We start from the raw sequence: 23,868 nt of genomic DNA, 5'->3' as shown, positions 1-23,868 counted from the left end.
GGTCTGCAGACTCTACTTCTGCCAGAACACTCAGATATAACAGAGTGTGCCACTAATGATCCATGTGGAACCAACTGACTTTCAAAGATTATACTGACAAAATACTGTGGAGTTAATAAAGAAAGCCCATCAAAGGCTATACTTTATGAGGAGGCTTATGTGGGCTGGCCTGGGAACTGCAGGCCTCACATCCTCCTACAGGTGTAGTCATAAAGGCTCACAATATGCAGCAAGTTGTATTTGGCTATATTGCTCTGTTCTGGTTCCTCTCTGTCCTTAAATGGGCATGCAACATGCAGAAACGCCTGGCTGGGAGATTGGAGTTGTAAAACATACAATCCTTTTCAAATCCTTTCATTAGTTCACTGGGTCAATTTTCCTCTCAAGTGTTTTATCTTCAATTATTAAGCTGGACAAAGTAATAATAGTTTGCATATTGACAGAGCTACCAGCTACAATGACACCACATTTCTCAATATGGAGCTATATGTCCCATAGGCGATTACACATTGGATCTTGTCTCATCTCTGGGACTAGATATTAACTACATCCGCTGGGAGGTCCTTCTGGTCAGTAACCATAAATGGATTTTCTCGGAGCTCTTTCTAGTGGCCAACCTTCTGTGTTCTAAAACAACCTGGCCCTGTTACATCATCAGCCATTAGGGCTAGAGATGCATCAGTAAAGAATGACTTGACTGCTTCCTTTTCAAATGTAATATCTTCCAACAGCACTGTTTTCAAATCAACAGTGAATGTCACACACCACTGACCTTTAGTAGTGGAGGGGTGTGTCATCCAACTCCCAGCAAGGATCCTCCATCCACTTCCATTACGTTCCTCATCTTACACCAGCCTGGATCAGTTTTCCTGAGATGAGTAACAGCCAGTTGCTTCATTCCCGACACTCTGTCACACCGTCACAATGGTGAGATGATTTCAAAGGCATCTCTGCAGCTTCACGTTGCTATCCAGATTTCACCTGCAAACTTATCTCTCCTTTTTTATTGTTCACTCACGTTGTCTTTCTCCCTTCATTCCAGGCGAAGTTCCTGACCCAGGATCAGATCAATGGTAAGACTCCCATTACATTCACCTTACACCTGAGACACACAAATTAGTCATGACACAACTGTTGTAGTGAACAACATGTTGGGCTTTAGTGGAATAAGAACTGTTTATTTTACTCTCATAGGATTCTTGGCAGCATTGGTAGACAATCAAACAATAAAGCAACTGTCATGTTGTATTTTTACACTGTAGTGATAGTAAAGGTAAGGATAGTATTGCTTTGTTGTGATTGGAAGTAACTCCCTGGCAATAGTTCAACTTTCTGTTCTTAAAGTATCTCACCAGTGTGTGAATTTTAAAGTTCATTTGGATGAAGGGAAGAGGCGATTTAAACACACTTTTAACCAAATACATTCATATGTTTTAATGGAGATATTATGAAACGATATATCCTGTCTCTTTAAACCTCAAAAGCATGTTTGAAAGAATACAGTCTAAGGAGACAGGGCAGCAACTCCTGAAAAAGTGACATCTGACAGGACATCTAATTAGAGCTGCCCAAACCAGGGACCTGTACCTCTGTTTATTACTATTATTTATTGGTAGGTGTTCGTGTAGAGACAGGAGGTGATGGGGGAAAGAGACAGGGGGAGCTGTGTGGGTGCCCTAGAATATCTTTCCATTAAAGCCAAAAGGTGTAGCAGGCAGAGGCCAAACGATTCTAAAGCTTAACCAACCCAAACAGCATTCATCGATTCAGCTGGACATGATCTGACTTGGCAGTTCAGTCTGTGATTCAGTGAGTTTGTGATGTAGGGTGATATACTACAAATGAGAAAAAGGCTTTAGTGTGGCTGTCAGCGAAAGAAAAATTAAATGAAGAGGGCCCTGCCAAACAGCAGCGAACTTATACTGAGGAGTTGGTGGTCTGAAACAATCAGGGTGCCCCTTGATAGAAGGGTCTAACATCAGACCCTGGTAGTTTACGACTGTACCCATAATGCCTGTTGCTGCTGGTATTATTGGTGACATGGATTCCAGGCCAGCTAATTCTCCCTTTCATGTCGAGTAACACATGTTTGCTTCACAGCAAAAATTCATTATTTCAGTAATTCAAGTCAAATGTTTTTCCATTTATTATAAGACATTTCTATCAGACTTTGACAGCTGATCACCAATTATTTTTCGTATTGACCTTTTAGGGCTTTGGAATAATTAAGATACTTTACTCAAGTAAACGTGACAAAGCCAGGCAGTAAAAATTCTAAAAAGATCACTTTTTGAAAGTTCCAAAGTAAAGTCTTCTGAAAAATGCACTGGGTCAGAAGTATAATGTGGTGTTGGATGGATCTAAGTACGCTTCATCATATCTGTGCACGAGAAAAGTTTAGTCTTTTATTTAATGAGACTTCCTGTTTTTCCTGAGAGGTCTGCGCTGAACGGATATCTCTGAAAATCTAAGACACCGGTGTCACGTCTACAGCTCTTCTCAGAGCTCCTCAGGCAAACCTGGACAAATGTGACAGACAGAATAACGAAGAGTGAGCTTTACTTACTAGCTGGCACACCTCTTAGGTGAAGAACAAAAGCCATTAGGTCCAGACCAATTCTCCATGATACTCTATATTAAGTATTCATTCATCTGCCTTTACATGCATATGAACTTAACATCCCATTCTTAATCCATAAGGTTGATATGACTTCGGCCCACCCTTTGCAGCTATAGCAACTTCAACTCTTCTGGGAAGGCTTTCCACAAGGTTCAGGAGTATGTTTATGGGAATTGTTGACTATTCTTCCAGAAGCACATTTGTGAGGTCACACTCTGATGTTGGATGAGAAGGCCTGGGTCGCAGTCTTTACTCAAAGTCATCCCAAAAGTGTTCTATCGGGTTGAGGTCAGGACTCTGTGCAGGCCAGTCAAGTTCTTCTACACTAAACTCACTCATCCATGTCTTTATGGACCTTGCTTTGTGCACTGGTGAGCAGTCATGTTGGAACAGGAAGGGGCCATCCCCAAACTGTTCCCACAAAGTTGGGAGCATGGAATTGTCTAAAATCTCCTTTCACTGGAACTAAGGGGCCACGCCCAGCTCAGACAACCCCACACCATAATCCCCTCTCCACCAAACTTCACACTTGGCACAATGCAGTCAGACAAGTACCGTTCTCCTGGCAACCGCTAAACCCAGATTCATCCATCAGATTGCCAAGAGAAGCATGATTCGTCACTCCAGAGAACGTGTCTCCACTGCTCTAGAGTCCTGTGGCGGCATGCTTTACACCACTGCATCTGACGCTTTGCATTACACTTGGTGATGTATGGCTTGGATGCAGCTGCTCGGCCATGGAAACCCATTCCACGAAGCTCTCTACACACTGTTCTTGAGCTAATCTGAAGGCCACATGAAGTTTGGAGGTAGTAACTGACTCTGCAGAAAGTTGGCAACCTCTGCGCACTATGCGCCTCAGTATCCGCTGACCCCACTCATTTTACGTGGCCTGCCACTTTGTGGCTGAGTTGCTGTCGTTCCCAATCGCTTCCACTTTGTTATAATACCACTGACAGTTGACTGTAGAATATTTAGTAGTGAGGAAATTTCACAACTGGACTTGCTGCACAGGTGGCATCCTATCACAGAACCATGCTGGAATTCACTGAGTTCCTGAGAGCGACCCATGCTTTCACAAATGTTTGTAGAAGCAGTCTAGGTTTTATACACCTGTGGCCATTGAAGTGATTGGAACACCTAAATTCAATTATTTAGATGGGTGAGTGAATACTTCTGGCAATATAGAGTATGTGACCATAAAGACATTGTGAAGACTTATAATTATGCAGGACATACAGGACATGTATATCCTGTGTATACATGAATCCAGTGATGTGCATTTAACATGTCAAACTGACAGATACAACAACTACTGTCACATGCTAAACCAGCCAGGTTGGAGTCCTGCGGCAAATTAGAGTCAGACTTAAAACAACAAGTATGTAGCCCAACTCAGTAAACTCCTCTGTTGTTTTCTTTCACAATCCGAGAGACTAATTATTTCATGACTACACTACATCACTGCAGCATCACTGATGTGAAAAAAAAAGAAAACAGTATTGGACATCATAGCTGTTGTCTGGAATCCCAGTGCACCACATAATGAAACCATTTCCACCATCAACACCACACTGAGCTGAATGATGATAAAGGCATCCCAATACTCCTGGGTGGACGGTTAAAATCCTCCATTCCTGGTTGGGTCTTTGAATGCGGTTGTGTGTTTATCAGGGAAAGCTGTCTGTATATTGTGATAACTAGAACTGCTGCGGCTGAAGCAAAATAATCATCACATGATCTCGAAAGTTTTCCTTTTTTGAGAAACTCCTCTTCCACTCTCTTCACTTACAACGTGTGTGTGTGTGTTTGTGTGTTGTGGCGACTGCTGAGATGTGTTTGTGTCTGAAAGCATGTTGCAGAGAAGGAGAGTGTAGTTTTACAGTAGCCTACTGTAGTTTTGTAAGTGGCCACATGGTTGCACTATTGTGACAGTTTCTGAATATGTCGAGCAGTTCATGGACAGGATGTTTCATTGTGCAGCCTTATACCATTTTTAGGATATTTGTGATATTTTCTATATCTTATTAATTGTAGAAAACTAATGTGGTCTAGCCAGGCTTAACTTATTAAAGTCAAACCACTTCTCCTTGTTAGTCTATAGAGGTCATTGCAGTTAAACGATTTAGATTATTTCTCCTACAGTACAGTACCCCTAGTGTTAGAGCAGTAACTTTTACATTTCAGTGAATTGAATGAATATTTCATCTTTACTCCCAAAGTATTATGTCCATTAAAAAAACATTAAAGAAATTATATAAACCAATTATATAAGCCACAGCACACATCTCCAAACAAGCTTGAGAAATACCAGGGCTGGAAGAAGAGCTACAAAAGATGTGGAAGGTTAAGGGGCATCAGTGGTCCCCGAGGTGATCGGAACACTTGGGGCTGAGACCCCCAGACGTGGAGAGTGGCTCCACCAGCAGATCCCAAGTACAACATTCATTGAAATGTACAGTACAGAAGAGAGCAGAACGAGGAACAGCAAAGACACCGAGCAGGACCCCTAAACTCCCAGTCCTCTGGTAGAGGATTCAGAAATGAAGCTTTATTGAATCTTAACTATACGTTCACCTTAGTCTGATAATATAAACACTTAAATCTATGCAACAATGAGTTGAACTCTGATTACAGACGTTTAAAAATCACAAGTGGTTTAATGGTTGGAACATTTAATAACAGGCAGATGATACTGAAGCTTGTTTGACTCCCATGAAGCTCGTTGTTTCAATACACCAGTACCATGTGACTGAAGCTTCAAGCATCACTAGTGCTGCAGAGAGGGGTTCACTGAGTTGTGAAAAATGTGAAATACGATAGTACTAATAATCTGATGTACAGACTCCAATTTGGCATTCAATGGAACAATTATAGTAAAATGAATTTATCCATATATCAGATCTTTTGCACCTTTACTCAACTGCATAAGTGTGCACACCCTTTAATAACAGGGTACGTCGCTGTGTTCAGGTTCAGAATCAAATTCTCATCTCTTGAAATAGTTATTGCAGATGTGATGGCTCCAAAATATTCAAGGCAGGGAAAACAATTGCACAACAGTGACAGAATGTCCTTCCAAAATGAACCAGAAAACACATTCTGAAACTGATCGGGGTGACCAAAAACATTAAAGGAGCCGCAGCTCTTCCTGGCAACTACTGGCTGCTCCTCATGTGGGATTCAACACAAGGTATTCTTCATCTGTCGTGGCAAGATGCAAGCCTTTTCTAATCAAAAACACATCACATGCCCCACATTTTAAAGGCATGTTTGGTGCAAAAACAACTTTGCAAATCAGCAAAATAACACTATACCAGATGTGACAGATGATGGTCAGCATCATGTTTATCGCGTGCCTTTTCTTCTGCAGGCATTGGAATTGTTTTTAAAATACAGATACAGAAGTTATGATGTGATTTATCTATGTTTAGTTTTTTTACGTCACAAAAACCCACTGTTTCAACAAGGATGTGTAGACTTTTTTCGTAACCACTGTATAATACAATGTTTAATTTAATCCTGAAGGTCTTTTTCAGCCCAAGTAGCAAAGAAAGAAGTGTGTGTATAATCCTTTCTGTGACTCATTTGTCCTGTATGACTGAACAAATGTGGCTAGGTGTCATGTGTTCATGTCATTACAGAATTCAAGGAGTGCTTCTCTCTGTACGATCGCAAGCGAAACGGCAAGATTGAAGCCCAGGACCTGATAACAGTGATGCGATGCCTTGGATCAAACCCCACTCCATCTGAGGTACAACGACACCTGCTGAGCCACAGCATAGGTACTCTCGTCTGACTGTCTCACCCGTCTCACCTGTCTGACCTGTTGTCCAATTTTTTCAACATCCACAGCAATGGAACACAGATGTGTACATGGATAAAATCAGTTCAGTTCAATTAAATTCAATTGAATAAGTGTATTACTTGTTGTTACTTGTTTCTGTGAAATCATTTTTGGCCAGGTTGCCACGAAGAATAGACATAGAGTGTTAATTAGACATGTTACCATGGTTACCAAATCAATCCAAATTACCCAAAGAGTAGCTGGACTGCTAATTCGATAGACTTCGTGCTACATTCACGTAAATATGGGCTAGAAGACAGAAATGGGGCCGATGTCAGTTTTAACTAGGTACGTGTGCACTTCCATGGTTATATGATTACAAATGCAGTGTAATGATTAGAATACAGTGCAATGGCAAATAAATGCATCAGGTTTAATTTCATCAAACATTTAGCATTTCTTAGGTTTTAAGCAGAATTAGGTGCAATGTTTTACATATCAGCGCTTTGAGGAAATCAGAGTTTACAAGTCATAATTTCTGGAAATTGTGATAATAAATTCAATTCAACTCATATGAGAGGAAGCCCGGGGTGCAGGAGATGTAGAGAGAATGAGAAATTCTAAAATAGTGATACAATTGGGATCACTCCCACTGACTGTGTCTGTGGCACAAAATTCTGAGCTTTTTAGCGTTTAACTTAACAGATTTCTCTTCCACCTTTTTTTCTATATTTTGTTCTTTGTAGGATGTATATTTATGTTATATATTAGTAGGGGAGACTTAGGAAGGGACAAAATAAGATGGTCTAAACTGCTGTTTTTTGCTGTGTATATGACCACAAACATTTTGAATCTTGAATCTTGAATCAAGCATCAGGATAAAGGAAATTAGCAAACATGCAGCATATATATTGTTCATGATACCAACACGACTACATGATACACATAAACAGTGTGTAATACAAATTTGATGTAAACAAAATTTAGTGGCTATACAGTGTTACCAAAAAGTTACACAGAGTTCTAGGAGTTTGGTTTGTGGCCCCAGAACCCACCCATAAAACCCAACACAACCACCATGTAATTTCAAACTCCAGCACAACCAACAAAGGGAAGTTTGTCTATAGGGATGACACCCCACCAAAAGACTTGTTGTCCTGCATCTCTTCTACTGTGTTTGAGTCATTTTTAATCTTTAGCAGAAACAAACTTTGAAGATTAGTCCACAAATCTTACTAAAATTAGTTATTACCACCTCATGGTTTAATATTAAATTGTCATAATGTAATTTCTTCGGCCACTGTTCAGATTGTGCCAGTAAAAATATTTTTCATAGATCAGGGCAGAGACCTGGACTTCTCCACCTTCCTGAGCATCATGCACCGGCAACTCCAGCAAGAGGCACCAGAGGAGGAGATCCTGGAGGCCATGAGGATGGCTGACAAGGAGAAGAAAGGCTTTATCCTAGCCTCTGAGCTGAGAGCCAAACTGACAGGGCTGGGGGAGAAACTGACCAACAGAGAGGGTGAGAGAAGAACATTGGTTTACCTTAACTAGCCTGAAATGTTAAATATAACAGCTATTGATGAACCAGGGACCAGTCTAGTTTCTGCTCAAATGAATCTTGGGCAGTTGAACAGAGAAAACCTTAAAATGAAATATTTATTTTATAAAAGTCTTATTTGCTATTGAAAGTTAAAGTGGCAATCTCAAAATTGACAAAGGTGGTAACAGCAGCAAAACAAACTACATTGTCCTTTTTCCATCTAAAATCAGAATTTATGTTACACACAGCATGATTCAGTGAACAGCAAGGGTCCTTGCTGAGAAGCCTTTTACTAGTGACAGTCCGTTGATAAGCGTGACGTTAGCTGGCAGCGTGTCCTTCACTGTTGCCACTAGCTGGACTTTTGACGCCAGCTTTTTAGGCCATTCAGCATGTTGAATAGGCGACAGGGAGCGTTGGTGAGAGAGATCACTTTGATTGGCTGTTCAACTTAACAAACCAGTGCCCTGAGAAGAGAAACAGATGTGACACAAGTAAGCAAACAATGTATTTCAGAGGGGACACACAAGCAGTTTCTCTCAATTTTCCTCTTCATCTCATCTGAACATTCAAATACGCAAATGTTTTCATGACATCTGGAGTGAAAGAAATGTAGAACAGCTGCTCAGTTTGACTGGAGGGGCCAGCTCTTTACAATAGATTTTTGCTCTTTCTGGCTACCTAGCTTCCTGCATTCATATCCAGGTATTTGTTTACAGAGATTACTTTAGCAGGAGTTTTCATGACTGAAGTCAGGAATTCTAGTTTATAATAATGAAAATATGTGGAACATAGGTTCAGTGTGTTACCTCGTTTGTTGAAAAACTTGATGAAAATCTCTATGAATGTCATTTTAACATATGGCCCTATAAGGAATGCCCCCTGCCACTCCCAGGAGGTATGAAAAAACAACTATGTGTTAAAATATTTTCCTTAAAGCTAACTCTGATTGACAGTGTCCTTCTTTTTACAGTGGATGATTTGCTGAAGGCAGCGGGTGTTGGAGCTGATGGGAGGGTGTACTGTGAGCAGTTTGCTAAAGCGGTGGCACGTTCCTCTACAAAACACTAACAGTTCCTGAATTGTCTGACTGGTAACGCCCTTCTTTGGAACACAATTGTAAAGTCATAGCTTTGTCACGGTGTCTGTATGTTCATCAGGCTTGTTTGTATTTCTGTGCGTGCAGAAATAGTGTGCACTGGGCTTAAATGGCCTTTAAAAACATCTGAGCCACAAAACAGCTGCACTCTACAGCACAGGGCAGGGCAAGTCCCTATACATGGAGCAAGTTTAAATGTGGAGCAGTTCCTTTGTTGACTCACCTGGCGTCTGATCAAGACATAATACAACTGTACTTGACTGAGCTGTGATAAAATAACCTGATTCCAAAAGACTTTTTTGGTTTGGTTTGGTTTGTGCAACTAAAACAGCTAAAGGGAAAATAAGGACAGAAGTGGGTGCCCACAGATAACTATGTCTGGCAATATATCAAATATACAGTGTTTTCATCAGTAATGTTGAGGGTGCCACAAACATTACTAGGCTCACAGACTAGAGAGAACTGTGCATAAAATGGTAAATGGCCTTGCTTTTATATAGCGCTTTTCTACCTATTGGTACTCAAAGCGCTTTACAGTCTCAGACACATCTACCCATTCGCTCACACAAGCACACACACATTCACACACCAGTGCCACACACTGGGAGCAACTGGAGGTTCAGTGTCTTGCTCAAGGACACTTCGGCATGTGGCACATTCCGGGGATCGAACCGCTAATCCTCTGGTTCGTGGACAACCCGCTCTACCTACTGAGCCACAGCCAACTGTACATGGATTGATAATAAGAGGACCAACGGCAATGTCTTGCTCAGGTCAGAGTGCATATCTGAGCCTGTGGCTACAATCTCTAAGGTTCTTCTTTAAGACTGCAACTTTTTGCCAACCTACCAGTGCAGGTTACAGATATATTCAAATGTTTTATTTCTTTTTTATAATTAAGAGCAGCAGTAAAGGTAGGATACTTGAGCCACCCATCAGTGACAGACAGACAGACAGCTGCACAGCCTGTATCAGTGATGTGTCATGTGCAAAAGAGTTGGCTCTAAGAGCCGATGCTTGGTAGTAAATAATGAGAGCCGATTCCCAGCTATTGTTGTTCCTTACGCTCGTTCATTTCTGCTTGCGTGAGAACGGGGGCAGAACTTTGTTTTGATGGGCACATCAAAGTCATCAAGTGGCCAATCACAGGATTTAGGATCATACCAAATGTGAAAGCAGAGAGGCGGACAGACACTGTGACTGACAGAGTAAGACAGCAGACAGCGGTGAGGAAGAGAGTATGTGTAGTAGTTATGAGTGACTATAAGTATTTGCTGTGGTGGGTTAAAATATTAACCTATAAACGATACTAAATAAAGAGCTGTTCAGGAGCTGAGAGAGCCGGCTCTTCTTTGGGAGTCGTGACAAAAGAGCCGGCTCTCAGAACAGAGCCGAACTGCCCAACACTAAAGACACCAGCTTTTAAATCTTAAAAGTGTACTTGAAATACTCATAAAGGAGGAACCCAACACAAAAAAGACAGTAAATGAAAACAATGTGGAACTGTGGCACAGGAAACATCATGAAAACCATGACCATCTGGGAGGTTAAAAAGAAAGAGACTAGACTTTAAATGTGGAAGGCTGCAAATCAGCAGACAAGACAGATTCTCCTTGGACTGGGGGTCAGCAACTATAAATACACACTGATGGGTTAACAAGACAGAGGCAACATAAAGAAATGAAAATATAGTACTTTATTGTCCTATATACGGAAATGACATGTATCCTCTGTATTGCACCCATCCATATGTACACACACAAGGTAGTGAGCACGCCTGGAGCTTTGGGCAGCCACGTGTACTGCCTTAGTGTCTTGTTCAAGGGCACTTTAGCTACTGATGCCAAGAGGGAAGCCCTCATTCACTCCACCTCTCACAAGCAGCAATCTTTAATTAAGGGCCTTGAGTGACAGGCGACGGATGGGCCCTGTCAAAGTCACAAGCTGACTGTCAGCCAGTCCCAGCTAGTCCCAGCCAGTTTGGTTGTGTTTGTGGTTTTGGGCCCTTTTGGATAATTTTAAATTTTAAATTCATTTATTAAGTGTCGTTTTTGAATATTTTTTGCAATACAAACCCAGAAAGACACAGACTGCATAGTGTTACAGTTACAATGTGATGTGAACGTTGTTGGTGAGCTCCGAGCTATCTCAAAAACTGCCATCTTGGTGGATTTGTCGACACATTTAGCTACATGTGGTGGCAACAAATACAGTTCAATGCAATTTAATCGTTTAGAATTCTGAGGATATGGAAACCAGCCACTGTCAAGCCTTTAAGGCCTTTTTCCATCTTCCAGTGAGCAGCTTGACATTTAGCCAGTTAGCCATCACACATTGCAGAATTTGACTCCGGTTACACACTGCTTTTATCTTAACTTAAGAAGAACCAGGCAGTGCACTTATACTGGAATGTAAACAATAAGAAGTAAGTGATTTTTTTGTTGGAAGGGGACTGTCTGTGTCTGACTGTAAACTGTTCATCAGAGTGATGCCCTGTGAGAAGAAACCGTTTCTGTGTCTGCTTATTTTGGCATTCAGTGTTCTGCAGCACCTACCAGAGGGGAAGAGTTGAAACAAGTAATGTCCAGGGTGTGATGGATCTGCAGTGATGTTTCCTGATGTAACCCTAGCCCTGTCACCTGCAGCCCTCGTCTAACAGCTCACTGTGACTGTTAATCCCCAGTTACAGCTTTCAGACTGATCCAGAAAATGACTGTCTTGATTTGCCGACTAGTTGTTGATGAACTGTACCAGGAAATATCCATATGGTTTTTTTTTGCCAGTAAATACATTTGAAGCTGCAGCAATAGGAAGTATTTGGGTAAGACTGGCAGCAATCTGACAATGATTTAGCATTCTGCATTCATTTGTTTATAGCGATAACATCAGCAGGAATTTATTACAGCATGAAAATGTGCATGAAAACAGGTCAGTGGAATTTCAGTCCATCCTATTTTATGTCTTATGTCTGAAGCTTTACTGAAAACACCTGAGAAACAAGCATGCAAGAGATGCACCTTTGTGATAAATGAGACTTGCAAGCTTCATATGTCACCTTGGTGCGGCAGCGCGATTGTGATGGATGAGCCACTCCAGGCCCTTTCTATCAAGTCGGGAATGTAAAACTGCATTATGAGTGTCCAGTTAGGGGTTTGGATATGTTTACGAACAGTGTTAACAAGGCTGCTACTTTGCCCGCAGCGCTTCATGTCAAACAGTTATTAAATCAACACAACCAGTCTGCTCGGTAGTTATCATAGCCACCCAACGTGACACATAAAGTCATTCCTCCCTATAAGAAAACTTGTTAGAGAATGAAAACTGTGCGACGATGCCCTCAGAGTCTGACCTGCCGTAGGCTTTATTTTTCCATTTTCAGTCTGATCTTACAGACAACTGTTAATGACTGTCTGAACTCCACCTGCAGGGGATATAAACACTGACTGACGCATTAGCCTGGCACCATTACAATGTTTAGTGTTGATGTCTCTTGTGCAGTGCACAATGCAGGACAGAAGAGCACAGTATTTCCATTTTATCTGTGGTATAATGGAATCAGCCTTGTGTGTGGCAAAGTTAATCCATGTGACATGATTTCTTTTTACAGTGTCCCTGGATTAGGACACAAGACCAGCATGTCTTTGTTTGTCACTCTGTCCTCACTATGGACGGTCATATGAGTCCTGCTCATCTTTCACATTCAGATCATTAATTAATTTACACCCGATGAACCACACACGATCACATCCTAAAGGGGTCCCTAGCAGCACATTTCAGACCTTGAGTTTGTCAATGACCAGCCCAACTCATGTATTTAGTTAGCTTGAAATTGTCTACTTTAGTCCATTTTGTTTTTCTCCAGTGAGCTGTAGTAGTAGATTTTAAAACAAAGGAAGTAATGTGCTTCTGTAACTTCTGTATGTGACACGTCCTGACTGGCGATTCAAGCCTAAATACATAGAACCAACACAGGCTGCCAGGGAAGCGCTGCTGACCTCAATAAACTCACTGCAATGTACTGTGTGTGTGTTCATCTTCTTCGACCTCTATTTTAATGGGCAATTGTATTTTCACACACCACTAGTTTCCTTGTTTCTAGGCTGTTTGCAGCTTTATGTGATGAAAGATTCACTGAGCTCCCTCTGCAAGCTCGCATGAGGAGGAGCAAAGTCCAACTTTGTGTTTATAGGCTGGACTGTCATTACATAAAGTACTTTGTTCTGCCTTGGTTTTATACGTCTGTTTCGGGTTTGTCATTTTTATGTGTCTCTTGCACCATTGCATCCTGTTGATATGCATCTTATCTATTTTTAGCAATAATCCCAAATGCTCATTCAGTTTCACCTGAATGTGGCAAAAAACAGGTAAATTAATATATCTACTCACAATTCTTTACACTGAGCAGCACAGTAATAAGAGTAATATGACATATTGAAATATACACCTCGCCACCTGGATTTCACTAAGCAAATAGGAACAAGCCTCCCATTGGATATTTACTGCATGGGAGATTACCTTTCAGCTGGCAACAAGTTATTTAACCCCAACTGATGCAATGAGTAGCGTCTTATTTCTTAAACAACCGTGTCTAAAGACACATCCCGTGGTCATGGAAAAGATGTTAGTCTGTTTGAGAAGGGTCAAATCATTGGCATGCATCAAGTAGAGAAAACACCTAAGGAGACTGAAGAAACTCCTAGAATTGGGTTAAGAACTGTCCAACACATTAATAAAAACTGGAAGGATAGTGGAGAACCATCGTCTTGGAGGAAGAAATGTGGTCGGAAAAAAAATCCTGATTGAGAATCTTTGGGATGTGCTGGAGAAGGCTTTGCAAGATCTTGGTGAAAAATGAATGCAACAGTGGATGGAAATAAATCTTGTGACATTGCAGAAGCTTATCGAAACAATGCCACAGTGATTGTGTGCTGTAATCAAAGCTAAAGGTGGTCCAATGAAGTATTAGTGTGTGATCTTTTTTTTTGGTGGCAGCTTTTTTTTGGCCAGGCAATCAACAGATTGGAAGAAAATGACTCACTTACAATTGAAAGACAATCTCACACAAAAAGTTTAACATGTATTTTAGTACTTTTTCATTTTTAAAAAAAAAGCAAAATTATAACCAGTTTCTATTCCAATTTACACAAACCAAATGGCTAAAGGACGTCACGCTTAAAACAATATGATAGCCATTTAGAACAAAATTGGTAGCAGTTGGAGGGGTCATTTTGGCCATCATCTGACAAATGGTGTTCTTAAATTAACAGGAAAGTCATGAATGTAACAATCACATTAGTTAATGTGTCTTTATTTTCAACAAACCTAGAGAAAATTACTTTTTTTTTTTTACATACATTTCTTATACATTCTTGCCTTTAGCCTGGACTTGAAAGAGAAATTGCACTTATTTGTTCCTTAAACCCTTAAACCAATTCAGAAAACAGAAACCAAAACTGACAACGCCAGTGAGGAAAGAATGTTTACAAGTTCTGAGTTTCACACTAGTTTATTTTACGAATATAGAAAACCACAAAAACAGAAGATGCAACGTTTCATTAGCTTGTTTCACAGATTTCACTGTTTTTGACCTCTTCGCAAAATAACAGTCAACATTTTAGATAGTTGGTTCAGCATATAAGCTATTTTGCCAACACACGAAAAGCCAAAAATGCAAAGAGACATTCCCTTGTTTGATTTTGAGGCGGATCTATTTGATAATGACCGTATGTTTTTAGGGTGTGTGTTGTTGGTCATACCAAATGAGCTGTATAAAGACATCAAACTGAGCTTAAGGATAATATAACATGAATTGTCATGAATTTTTTCACGACATTTAATGAAGTGAGTTATTGGTGAAGTATAATTATAGTACTGAGTTGTGATTGGTTGCAACTTGTTTAAACCACATAAGCCTGCAGGTTTAATGAGGTATGCTTCACATTCTGCACACTGGCCTAGCTGGATGGATTTGGACAGTGTAGGAATGGAGCTCAGCTGAGGTACATTTCTTTAACTATTTGTGCAGAAAGTAAAAGTAGAAGTTTCTGAGTTTCTTTAAACATATTGTTTGTCAAATTTCTAAAACTCATACATTTTTTGGACTCTAAAATGTCCAAACAGCTGTGATCTTTAGCACAGACGACTTTTACAGTCTCAAAATAGCTCCCCTTAAGTGCTCTGCACTGAGAAGTTTGTCTTTAACATTTAAAATAAACATTTACCTTCAACTTTCCAAATAAAAGTCATCCATGTTAGGATTTTTTTTTAATAGAGGGAGTTAAGAATAGACCGTGCAGCAACAGTTCGGTATAAAATGATTTAAAAATTAAAAGTTAGTCCACAACCAAATACCCAGACTGAACCCCTGAAAGCATCAGAGCAGGTTGATCACATAACTCTCTAACAGCACTGACACTGAAATTATTAACACAAATTAAAGATTTTATTATACAAGAATAGTTAAGGATGCGTTTGATTTTTTTTTTTTTTACATGCACTTACTTACTACGTTAACCACTCTGCACATCAAACGCCAATAATATTTCACAGAATTATGTTTTAAGCAGCAGCAGAAATCCTCCCCGTGGGAGCTCTCTGCTCCAACCCTAATGTCTGCACACAGAGAGCCCTTTAGAGAACAAAGCAGCACTGGATGAGGCACTGAGTCCCATTTACGTGAGTCAATAGTAGTAAAATTAGATTTCCAAAACCAAAAGCAGTGGTGTGAGATCGCATTAAGACTAGTGAAGGAGAAACGCTTTGGATATTTGCGTGTAATTTGTTGTTCACAGTATGTTTCACACCTTCAGTAGAGATACATTTTATGAATCCATTTGAAGCAAAGACAAAATAATTCTAATAGCTTAGCCTACGTGTAATTGCAACTGTCCCATTTTTTACTCGGGCGCAAAATTTGGCACAGTCTGCACGGTGCGCTCCAAACACAATGAGTCCACATGAAATCACTTAGTGATACGTCGTTAAAAGCAATACGTCTAAAATATTGTTGTGGAAAAAAAAAAAAAAAAAAAGTGGTTAAAATTAACCAACATTTACCAAGTAATCAAGAGTCATTGTTAATTTGTGGTTCGTGGTTAAACTGAGGAATATACGCCAGTCATCATGCACAAGTTTCTGTGACAATGATTTTAAGATGTTCAATTCAGAGCCTTTTTTTCTGTAAAAGTCTGGTTTACGTCTGTAGCCCGTCCGTGTCGCATTGGTCCGTCAGAACAGACAGTCTGCAGTTCTCCGTCTCCACGTTGTTCAGCGGGATGGCCACCTGCGTGTCGTCCGGCTCCGCTCTCACCGTCCCAGAGAATGGACGCAGGTGGCAGGTGTTCGCTCCGGTAGGTGAAGAAATTCTCCAGAACACGTCCTTCAACTTCTTCCTGAACTCTCTGCGCATGAGGCAGTATAACACCGGGTTCAGGCAGCTGTTGGTGTGCGCCAGGCACACGGTCACCGGGTGGATGTACGTGTGCACCATGTAATATGTCTTATCCCAGTTGACCACGTTGAACTTGACCAGAACCCCCCAGAATGTTATGGCGTGGTTGGGCATCCAGCAGATGAAGAAAGAGAGAACGACGATGGTGACCGAGCGGGTCACCCTGGACCTGCGTTTTATCTGGTTGTTGTTCATGCTACGCAGGCGGACGAAACGCAGCAGGAGCAAGTAGCACATGGTGACGATAAACATTGGGAACACGAAGGCCACCAGAATCTTCTGAAGGTGGTGCAATGCTAGCCACGATTGACTGTCTGGAAAGCCCAGCAGGCAAAGCCTCTCTCCTGCCACGTCCTTCACAGTGGAGAAGACAGCGGTTGGCAAAGAAACCACTATAGCGGAGACCCAAAGCCCGGCGATCACCCAGCGCACCGGGCACACCCGCCGCCGAGTTCGGTCTTTAAGCGCCGAGGCCACCGACCAGTACCGGGTGACACTCATTGCAGTGAGGAAAAACACACTGGCGTACATGTTCATCACTGTCACAGAAAGAACGATTTTGCACATGGCGTTTCCAAACGGCCAACTAAAGTCCAGAGCCGTGTCCACTGCCCAGAACGGCAGGGTCAGCACGAACTGGAAGTCCGTCACGGCCAAGTTAAGGATGAACAGGTTAATGCTGGAGCGTTTTTTCCTGCCCCGGCGCGCTTTCATCAGAAATAACACCAACAAGTTCCCCACCAGCCCGGCTGCGCACACAACCGAATACACGATGGAGATGAGGACGCGCAGGGTTGGTGAGCCGTCCGCCGGTATGTCGATGTCATCCAGGCTACTGAACCGGTTTAGATCCGCAGCGGACCGGTTCCACGAGGACGACGTGGTGTTGTGGTTCCACAGCTCCGTCATTTCTCCGGTCACAGCAGACCCGACCCGTGTCTCGCAGGGCGCATCACCTCCTGCGCTCTTTCAGACAGGAGTCTTCCAGCTCGGTCAGGCGCACGGAACTCCCGTTGCTCATGTTGATACTGCTGTGTGTTTTGCTCCTCTGCTTTCAGCGGGAGATCTGGGCGAACCGGAGGTGTTCTCACCACTGCACACTGGTTGACTGCTGAGTCCCGTGCGCGCGCGGCTCACTTTATGGTCTGCTGGTGCCCGAGGAGGCGCGTGCCCCACGGACGCAACCAGAAGACAGGCGCCAGCTCACTGACAGAGAGCAGGACAGGTCCCGGAGCTGGAAGGGCACCCTCTCCCCCTCATCCCAACAACCCTTCACAGCCCCATTCATTAATTAAGTTATGTGAGCGTGTTTCTTCTCTTTAACTCCAATAGTTGTGACAAGTTTTTGATATTGAACAAAATTTGAAAAGTTTTCAAAACTTAAACTTTAAGTAATCCATTGACTGGACTTTGTGTGAGTTTTGTCTTTGTGGTCAATGTTCATTTACCTCATGTCGTGTATGTAGACGCTGACGCCATTTTTGCATTTTTTTAATTAGACAAAACTATTAATACCCATACATTTGAAACAGATCTTTGAAACAGGAGGATTAAACCACTGAATACATCAAAAAAATATTGGCACCATAAGCGTAATGGATGGGTGGATTTTAGAAACCGTTTCCCTACCAGGAATGAATTCCAAAGTGTCTGTTTTTGGTGGATCAATTTTTAATGTTCTCCTCTCTAAACGGTTGACTTAGCCTTTTGTGTTGAAACAGAGGTTTTCTTCAGGTTGAGTTCACTCACATTTTTAAGGCAGCAGGTGAACTTTTCTTTCTAGGTTTTACTGACTTGACTTGTTTTACAGTGCCTCAACCTCCTAGCACACAGGGGTAGGTGTGTAAAAAAATGGAAGTGAATATTGGACAGCTACTTATTCCTAATTTCCTAGTAATGTCCTGTTTTAAAATGACTTAGCAAGCAGAATACATCAAGTTCAAGACTAAAACTTTGAATTTTGAACATCAACCACAGCATTTTAAAACTGCAGAGTTATAAATAAAATAAAAAAAAAACTCTTAGCTCATTTTACTTTCAAACTTTAGGCTATATGAACACATTGGTAGTAAGAAAATAAAATTAAAAGTCCATATTCTTGGATTTCATCAGCACATTCTAATGTTGATAATGAAATATTCACGGTTTAATGTGGAACAAGACAAGTCTAACACAACAGGCAAACAAACAGAGAGTGAGTGACTTCATTTAAAATGCTTTAGTTGGAGGGAAACCAAACTTACTGAATAGTAAGAGATAAGAGGATGACTGCAGACAACCACAGATTGCTCTTCATCCATCTCTTTTACTGTAAAAAGAAAAATATTGCAAAAGAAAAACAATAAAAAACAAACAAACAAAAAACAAATGATCAAATCAATACAAATCCCATAAAGTGAAAGTTGAAAAAACAATACATTTATGGAAATTGTTATTAAAGGTTATGCAGAGAAAAACTAATTTTAAATTTCACAAGTCTTTTGATAAATGGATGGCATTTAAAGTTCTATGGGAAAACACAGTTATCCTACTCTATTTAACAGATTTCTGCAGAATGATTACAAGCAAAGTTCTACAGAGACACGCTGTTATTTCACAGACATTTCATGAATTGTTACCATGAAAGACCTTCAATAAAGAGTAAACACAGGCTAAAAATTGTAAAAAGCAGTATTATTTCGGAAGAAAGACAATCTAAACGCAGTATTCAGTGACCGTTCTTGTAGAATTACAATACAAACTTGAAAATGGAGTACATTTACATTTATTAAACTTTTAAATTAGTGTAATAATAACAATAGAAAAAACTTCAAAAACTTTAGCTGTGTTGGACAATTACAACTACAATAAAGTTGTTGCAAACTCCATTACAAATTAAGAGTACGCAATGTCAATTGTAAAACATATTCAGATGTAAATTTAAAACATCGACTCACAAACAGTCCATGAAAGCCTACTGAACTCTGGTGTTGAACTGAGGGGGTTGTGGTCTATTGTTTTATTTTCATTATTTTCAATATCCTCCCGATCCCTCAGGGCTCTGTATGGTTCTGATACTGTATGTGACAAAACGTTATGCTGTCTTTCAGTTCAGAATCCTAACTATACAGTATTAAAAAGTCAAATCCATCATGCAGTAAGTACATTAGAATCATTTCCTTGTTCATGTTGCTGCCCAGGACTTTTAGACAGGGTCCGAATGAGCGTTATATTTTAAACATTGTTTTTAGGGGTTAAGAGAAAATGTTGATACTGTCAAATGACACATGTTTATCTTTGACATGAGAGTCATCAGAACAGTTCCTTTTTTATGCATGGAAAAAATAAATTAATTGGGAAAAAAAACTTTATTGCTGTTAGTACATGTCCTTGGCAGAAGCACGAGGCAAATAAAAGAGTTCGGAAGAGACCACTGTGTGCTTGGTTGGATAGTAGTTTTTTATTGTTGCCAAGCACTTTACAGGCTCAGTGAAACACAGATAAACTCATAAGAGGGCAGCCTTCTTATGTTCCCAAGTCACTGTGTGACGAGTACCAGTAAACTCAGACACAAGTAATGAAAGCAATAAATTAAAGTGAAAAGGCCAAAAAGAAAATAAGCAGTTTCTCGCCAGTGACAAAAGGTTAACTTAATAAAATATATTTATTATTTTCAAGTGTGAGCAGGTTGTGTCACAGTCCTGAGCACAAATCATGACACACCATCCGTGTAAGTATATGTAAAAGAGAAATGGCCTTAATTTAAACTAAAGTGGTTATACCATTACGGAATCTCACCAGTTGCAAAGCACTGCAATCATCTAGAAAGTTTATTTTAATTTTTTTTTTGGCATTTTACTGTTCCATTGGGAGCCTTGTTCTGCCTCTTATTCCCACCAACCAACACTAACCTACCCCTTTGTTACTTCAACTAACACTTCTTGCTTCAGCCCTACAGAAATCTCTTGTCTAGTAAATACACTTAACACTTGGGGTTTATCTACCTTAAGCCATGCACATTTTGGTTTTAAACTACATGTTAATAAATGGATGAATAAATTGAATGAATTAATACATGAGAAAAAAAACCTAGGTATTCTTTCATTTGTCACATGCATCTTAGTCCAGAGTGTCATTCAGTGGAGCTCATCTGGACTATCAAAACTCTCCATCTTCATCTCAGAGAATGTCAAAGAAATGCACATATATATTTATTAAATAAGATGCTGCTGCAACTTCTCTTGTTTCAGCTTTTTTTTTTGTGGAAACCTTCACAGACAGGTTTTGGATTTGTTTTGTTCTTTGGTTGTGTTTCCATTTATTTTTGGATTCTTCGCTTCCTTGTTTTCATGTTAGCTTTTCGTCCTGTTTGCTCCGGCCTTATTAGTTTTCACCGGTTTCCTGTTTCTGTGTACACAGTACACAGTATACTTGGCTGTTTTTCTTACTTGTATTTTCTGCTGTTTGTTCTCAACAGATTTCATCAAGTTTCCAGGATTCCTTGTGATTTGGGATTTTTGGTATTACTCCATCGTCTCACCTCTTTGGACTTATTTTGGCATAAACTTTTGGAGCTTTTATTAAATTTATTTTATTTGGACATTGTTGGATTTACCTCCTTAACCAACAGTCCCTGAATATGGGTCCTCCCTTTTCTTGTGACCATAAATAGAATGGGAATTGACAATTGTCCATGAACAGTTGAAGCGGAATGATGAGTTGAAGTCTTTGAAGGCTCTGTGAACAGGTATTACTGTTAGGTTTACTCTAAAGACCAAACCCAAATGCAGACACTGACACAAACCGGGGAAGTTCAACTGTTTAATGACAAAAAACACAAGAGGTGGGAAATAGCTAAAGACGGTGGAATCCCTTGGCAGCAGAGGGCATGTGGTTGTGGTATTGTAGTCTTTGTATTGTAGAAAGGTGGACTGAATGCAGCGGTAGATTAAAGCTCACCCAATCAAACCGTGGACAAAGAACAGACAAGGGTCAGCAGGCAAGAACCAGAAAAACTCGAACAAATCTCAAAGGCTCTGTCGCACAATCACCACTCAATAAGACAGAACAAACTAGTCAAACTGGACTCAGAGACCTGGTCTTTTATGGAGGCTCGATGAGTAGATGGGAAGCAGGTAAGATCAATCAACCAGGGGAAAGGGATCAGCTACTAGAGAGCACAGAGGAGGAGGCAGAATAACGGAACCCTGATAATTACACAATATATTCACAATGTTTATTGAGCTATTTTTCTAGGGTATATACGTTTGCTGGCTGTCTCATTGAGAGAACGTGGGACAGTGTAACCCATTATGTCACATTCATGCAATGATTGGTAGTATGAATAATATTTTGCATTACTGCCATATTTAAGTAGCATATAATTGTGCATGCACTTAAGTATTTCCGGACACAGATGCAGTTTTGAATGTGGACATACAGAGTCTCAGCTTTAACTTGAGAGGTTGCACAAAGATATTATATGTTTGAAATTATATATTACAATTTCCAGGGACATTATATCAGCACAATAGACAAAATGCAGGAAATGTTCAGAGCAGTCTGATATCCCGATTTTCGAATATGAGCATCAAACATTTTACATAAGCATAAATGATTCCCTTTTATTAAATAAGCCGGTGAATGCTAACCCACTGGACAGAGCAGTGGTGGACAAACAGCAGGAGACTGTAGTGATGTAGCATGAACGACAGGAAAAAGAAACATGAGAAGATTGAGATTATTGCACGGTGGTTCAGAGATGTAGTACTCTTGGAAGGAATCTTCATGTTTAGGATTGTTCAGCCTTGCATTAGCCAGTCTAGGAGAGTGAGTGCTTGCTTTTAGCAGCTCACTTATTTGTGCTGAACTGCTTATCAAGAACTGCTAGCTTCTTCAGCCAGTACGAATGGATTATGTGCATCTTTTCATGACCTCGACTCATTGGATGTCTTTCTTTGTCACGATTTTTTCTCTTTATCAGTGAGTGAGACATCACCAAATAACTATTCCAACAAACCGGAGACCAGATTTGGACCTCGTCATAGATCTACAATTATTTTTTATCTCAACCTTTGACCTTTGTAACCACACTTTAAATAGTTAATTTCCCATTTATAAGCATAACCATACCCACTGTATTGAGTGGGTTGGATGACTTACAGTAAATCTAATGTTTATTATCTTATTCTTTCTATACATTGTTGAAATAAACTTCTATCATGATGCTCTATCAGTGCAGCGTTTTTCATCAGCGGAAGGATCTGTAAAGAGCTAGTGGGACAACCTGATTATAGTAGTTTATATAGTCAATATCATTTTGAGACAGGATGGTCTTAATTTTGACAATGTTGGATGGAATAAGTCAGTCCAGTTCACTTGTTTTATGTTTGAATGAAACAACACAGCCTTGTCAAATATACCCAACAAATCCAACTTGTCAAATATAACCCCAGGGTTCCTCACAGTAGTACGGAGGCCAAGGTAATGTCATACAGAGAAATAATATGACTGACTTGTGAATGCCTAAGGTGTTTAGGACCAAATTCAATGACTGTGTTTGGAAGTATACAGTCATCCAAGCCCTTATTTTTTCAAGAGAGGGTTGGAATTAGACTATCCTGACTAACTGGGTGTCATTTACATAATAAGAAGAAGTCAATTCAATTAAATTCAGTTTTATTTATATACCGTCAATAACGACACAAATCGTCTCGAGGCGCTTCACAAAACCCGGCATGAAACCCCCAGAGCAAGCCTGAAGGCGACGGTGGCAAGGAAAAACTCCCTTTTAACAGGAAGAAACCTTGAGCAGAACCCAGCTCATATGGAGGGACCCATCTGCCTAAGGCTGGCTGGGTACGGACAGAAAAGAGAGAGAAGAGAACAGCACACAACAGTTAACATGCTATACAGTAACAGCACAGAATTGCATGACTAGTAGTAGATAGGAAATTAGAGGGCAAGAGCTCTGTGCCAGAGAAAAGAAAGTGGAGGATGCGAGAGAGGACAGAGAAGAAAGAAAGAGGACATGTGTTCAGTGCATCGTCCCCCAGCAGCCTAGGCCTATAGCAGCATAACTAAGGGATGGTTCAGTCCAGCCCAAACTATAAGCTTGAGAATGTATTATTTCCTAATACTATTAACTAAGGAAACCATGCACAATGTGAAAAAAGTATTGGTACTAGCACAAAACCTTATGTAACTCCATGACTAACCTTTTCTGTACATATTGAAACCTGTCTCAAGCCAGTCAAACCAGTTTAATACACTTTCTTTAAACCCAATTTCCAGTGACTTAGTAAAATTTGTGGTAAATAGTGTTCAACGCAATGCTGAGATCTAACAGGGCAAGTATGGAGACAAGTCCGTTGTCTGAATTAGGGCA

The 23,868-nt window shown here is 40.4% G+C and overlaps 1 protein-coding gene across 1 annotated transcript; it reads right to left on the bottom strand.

The window, feature by feature from the left end:
* Window positions 1-15,819: 15,819 nt before the first annotated feature.
* On the bottom strand, window positions 15,820-17,455 carry rxfp3.3b (relaxin family peptide receptor 3.3b; the record flags this gene model as incomplete). Its single annotated transcript, XM_084555888.1, is given in 2 exon segments — window positions 15,820-17,420; window positions 17,423-17,455. Coding segments are annotated over 2 exon segments (1,209 nt in total). The 3' UTR covers window positions 15,820-16,244.
* Between the last annotated feature and the right edge of the window lie 6,413 nt (window positions 17,456-23,868).

The sequence above is a fragment of the Chelon labrosus genome (assembly GCF_963514085.1).
Source record: "Chelon labrosus genome assembly, chromosome: 11".
NCBI lineage: Eukaryota > Metazoa > Chordata > Actinopteri > Mugiliformes > Mugilidae > Chelon > Chelon labrosus.
Note: the sequence above shows the minus strand (reverse complement) of the source record. Positions and strands in the feature narration are given on the sequence as shown.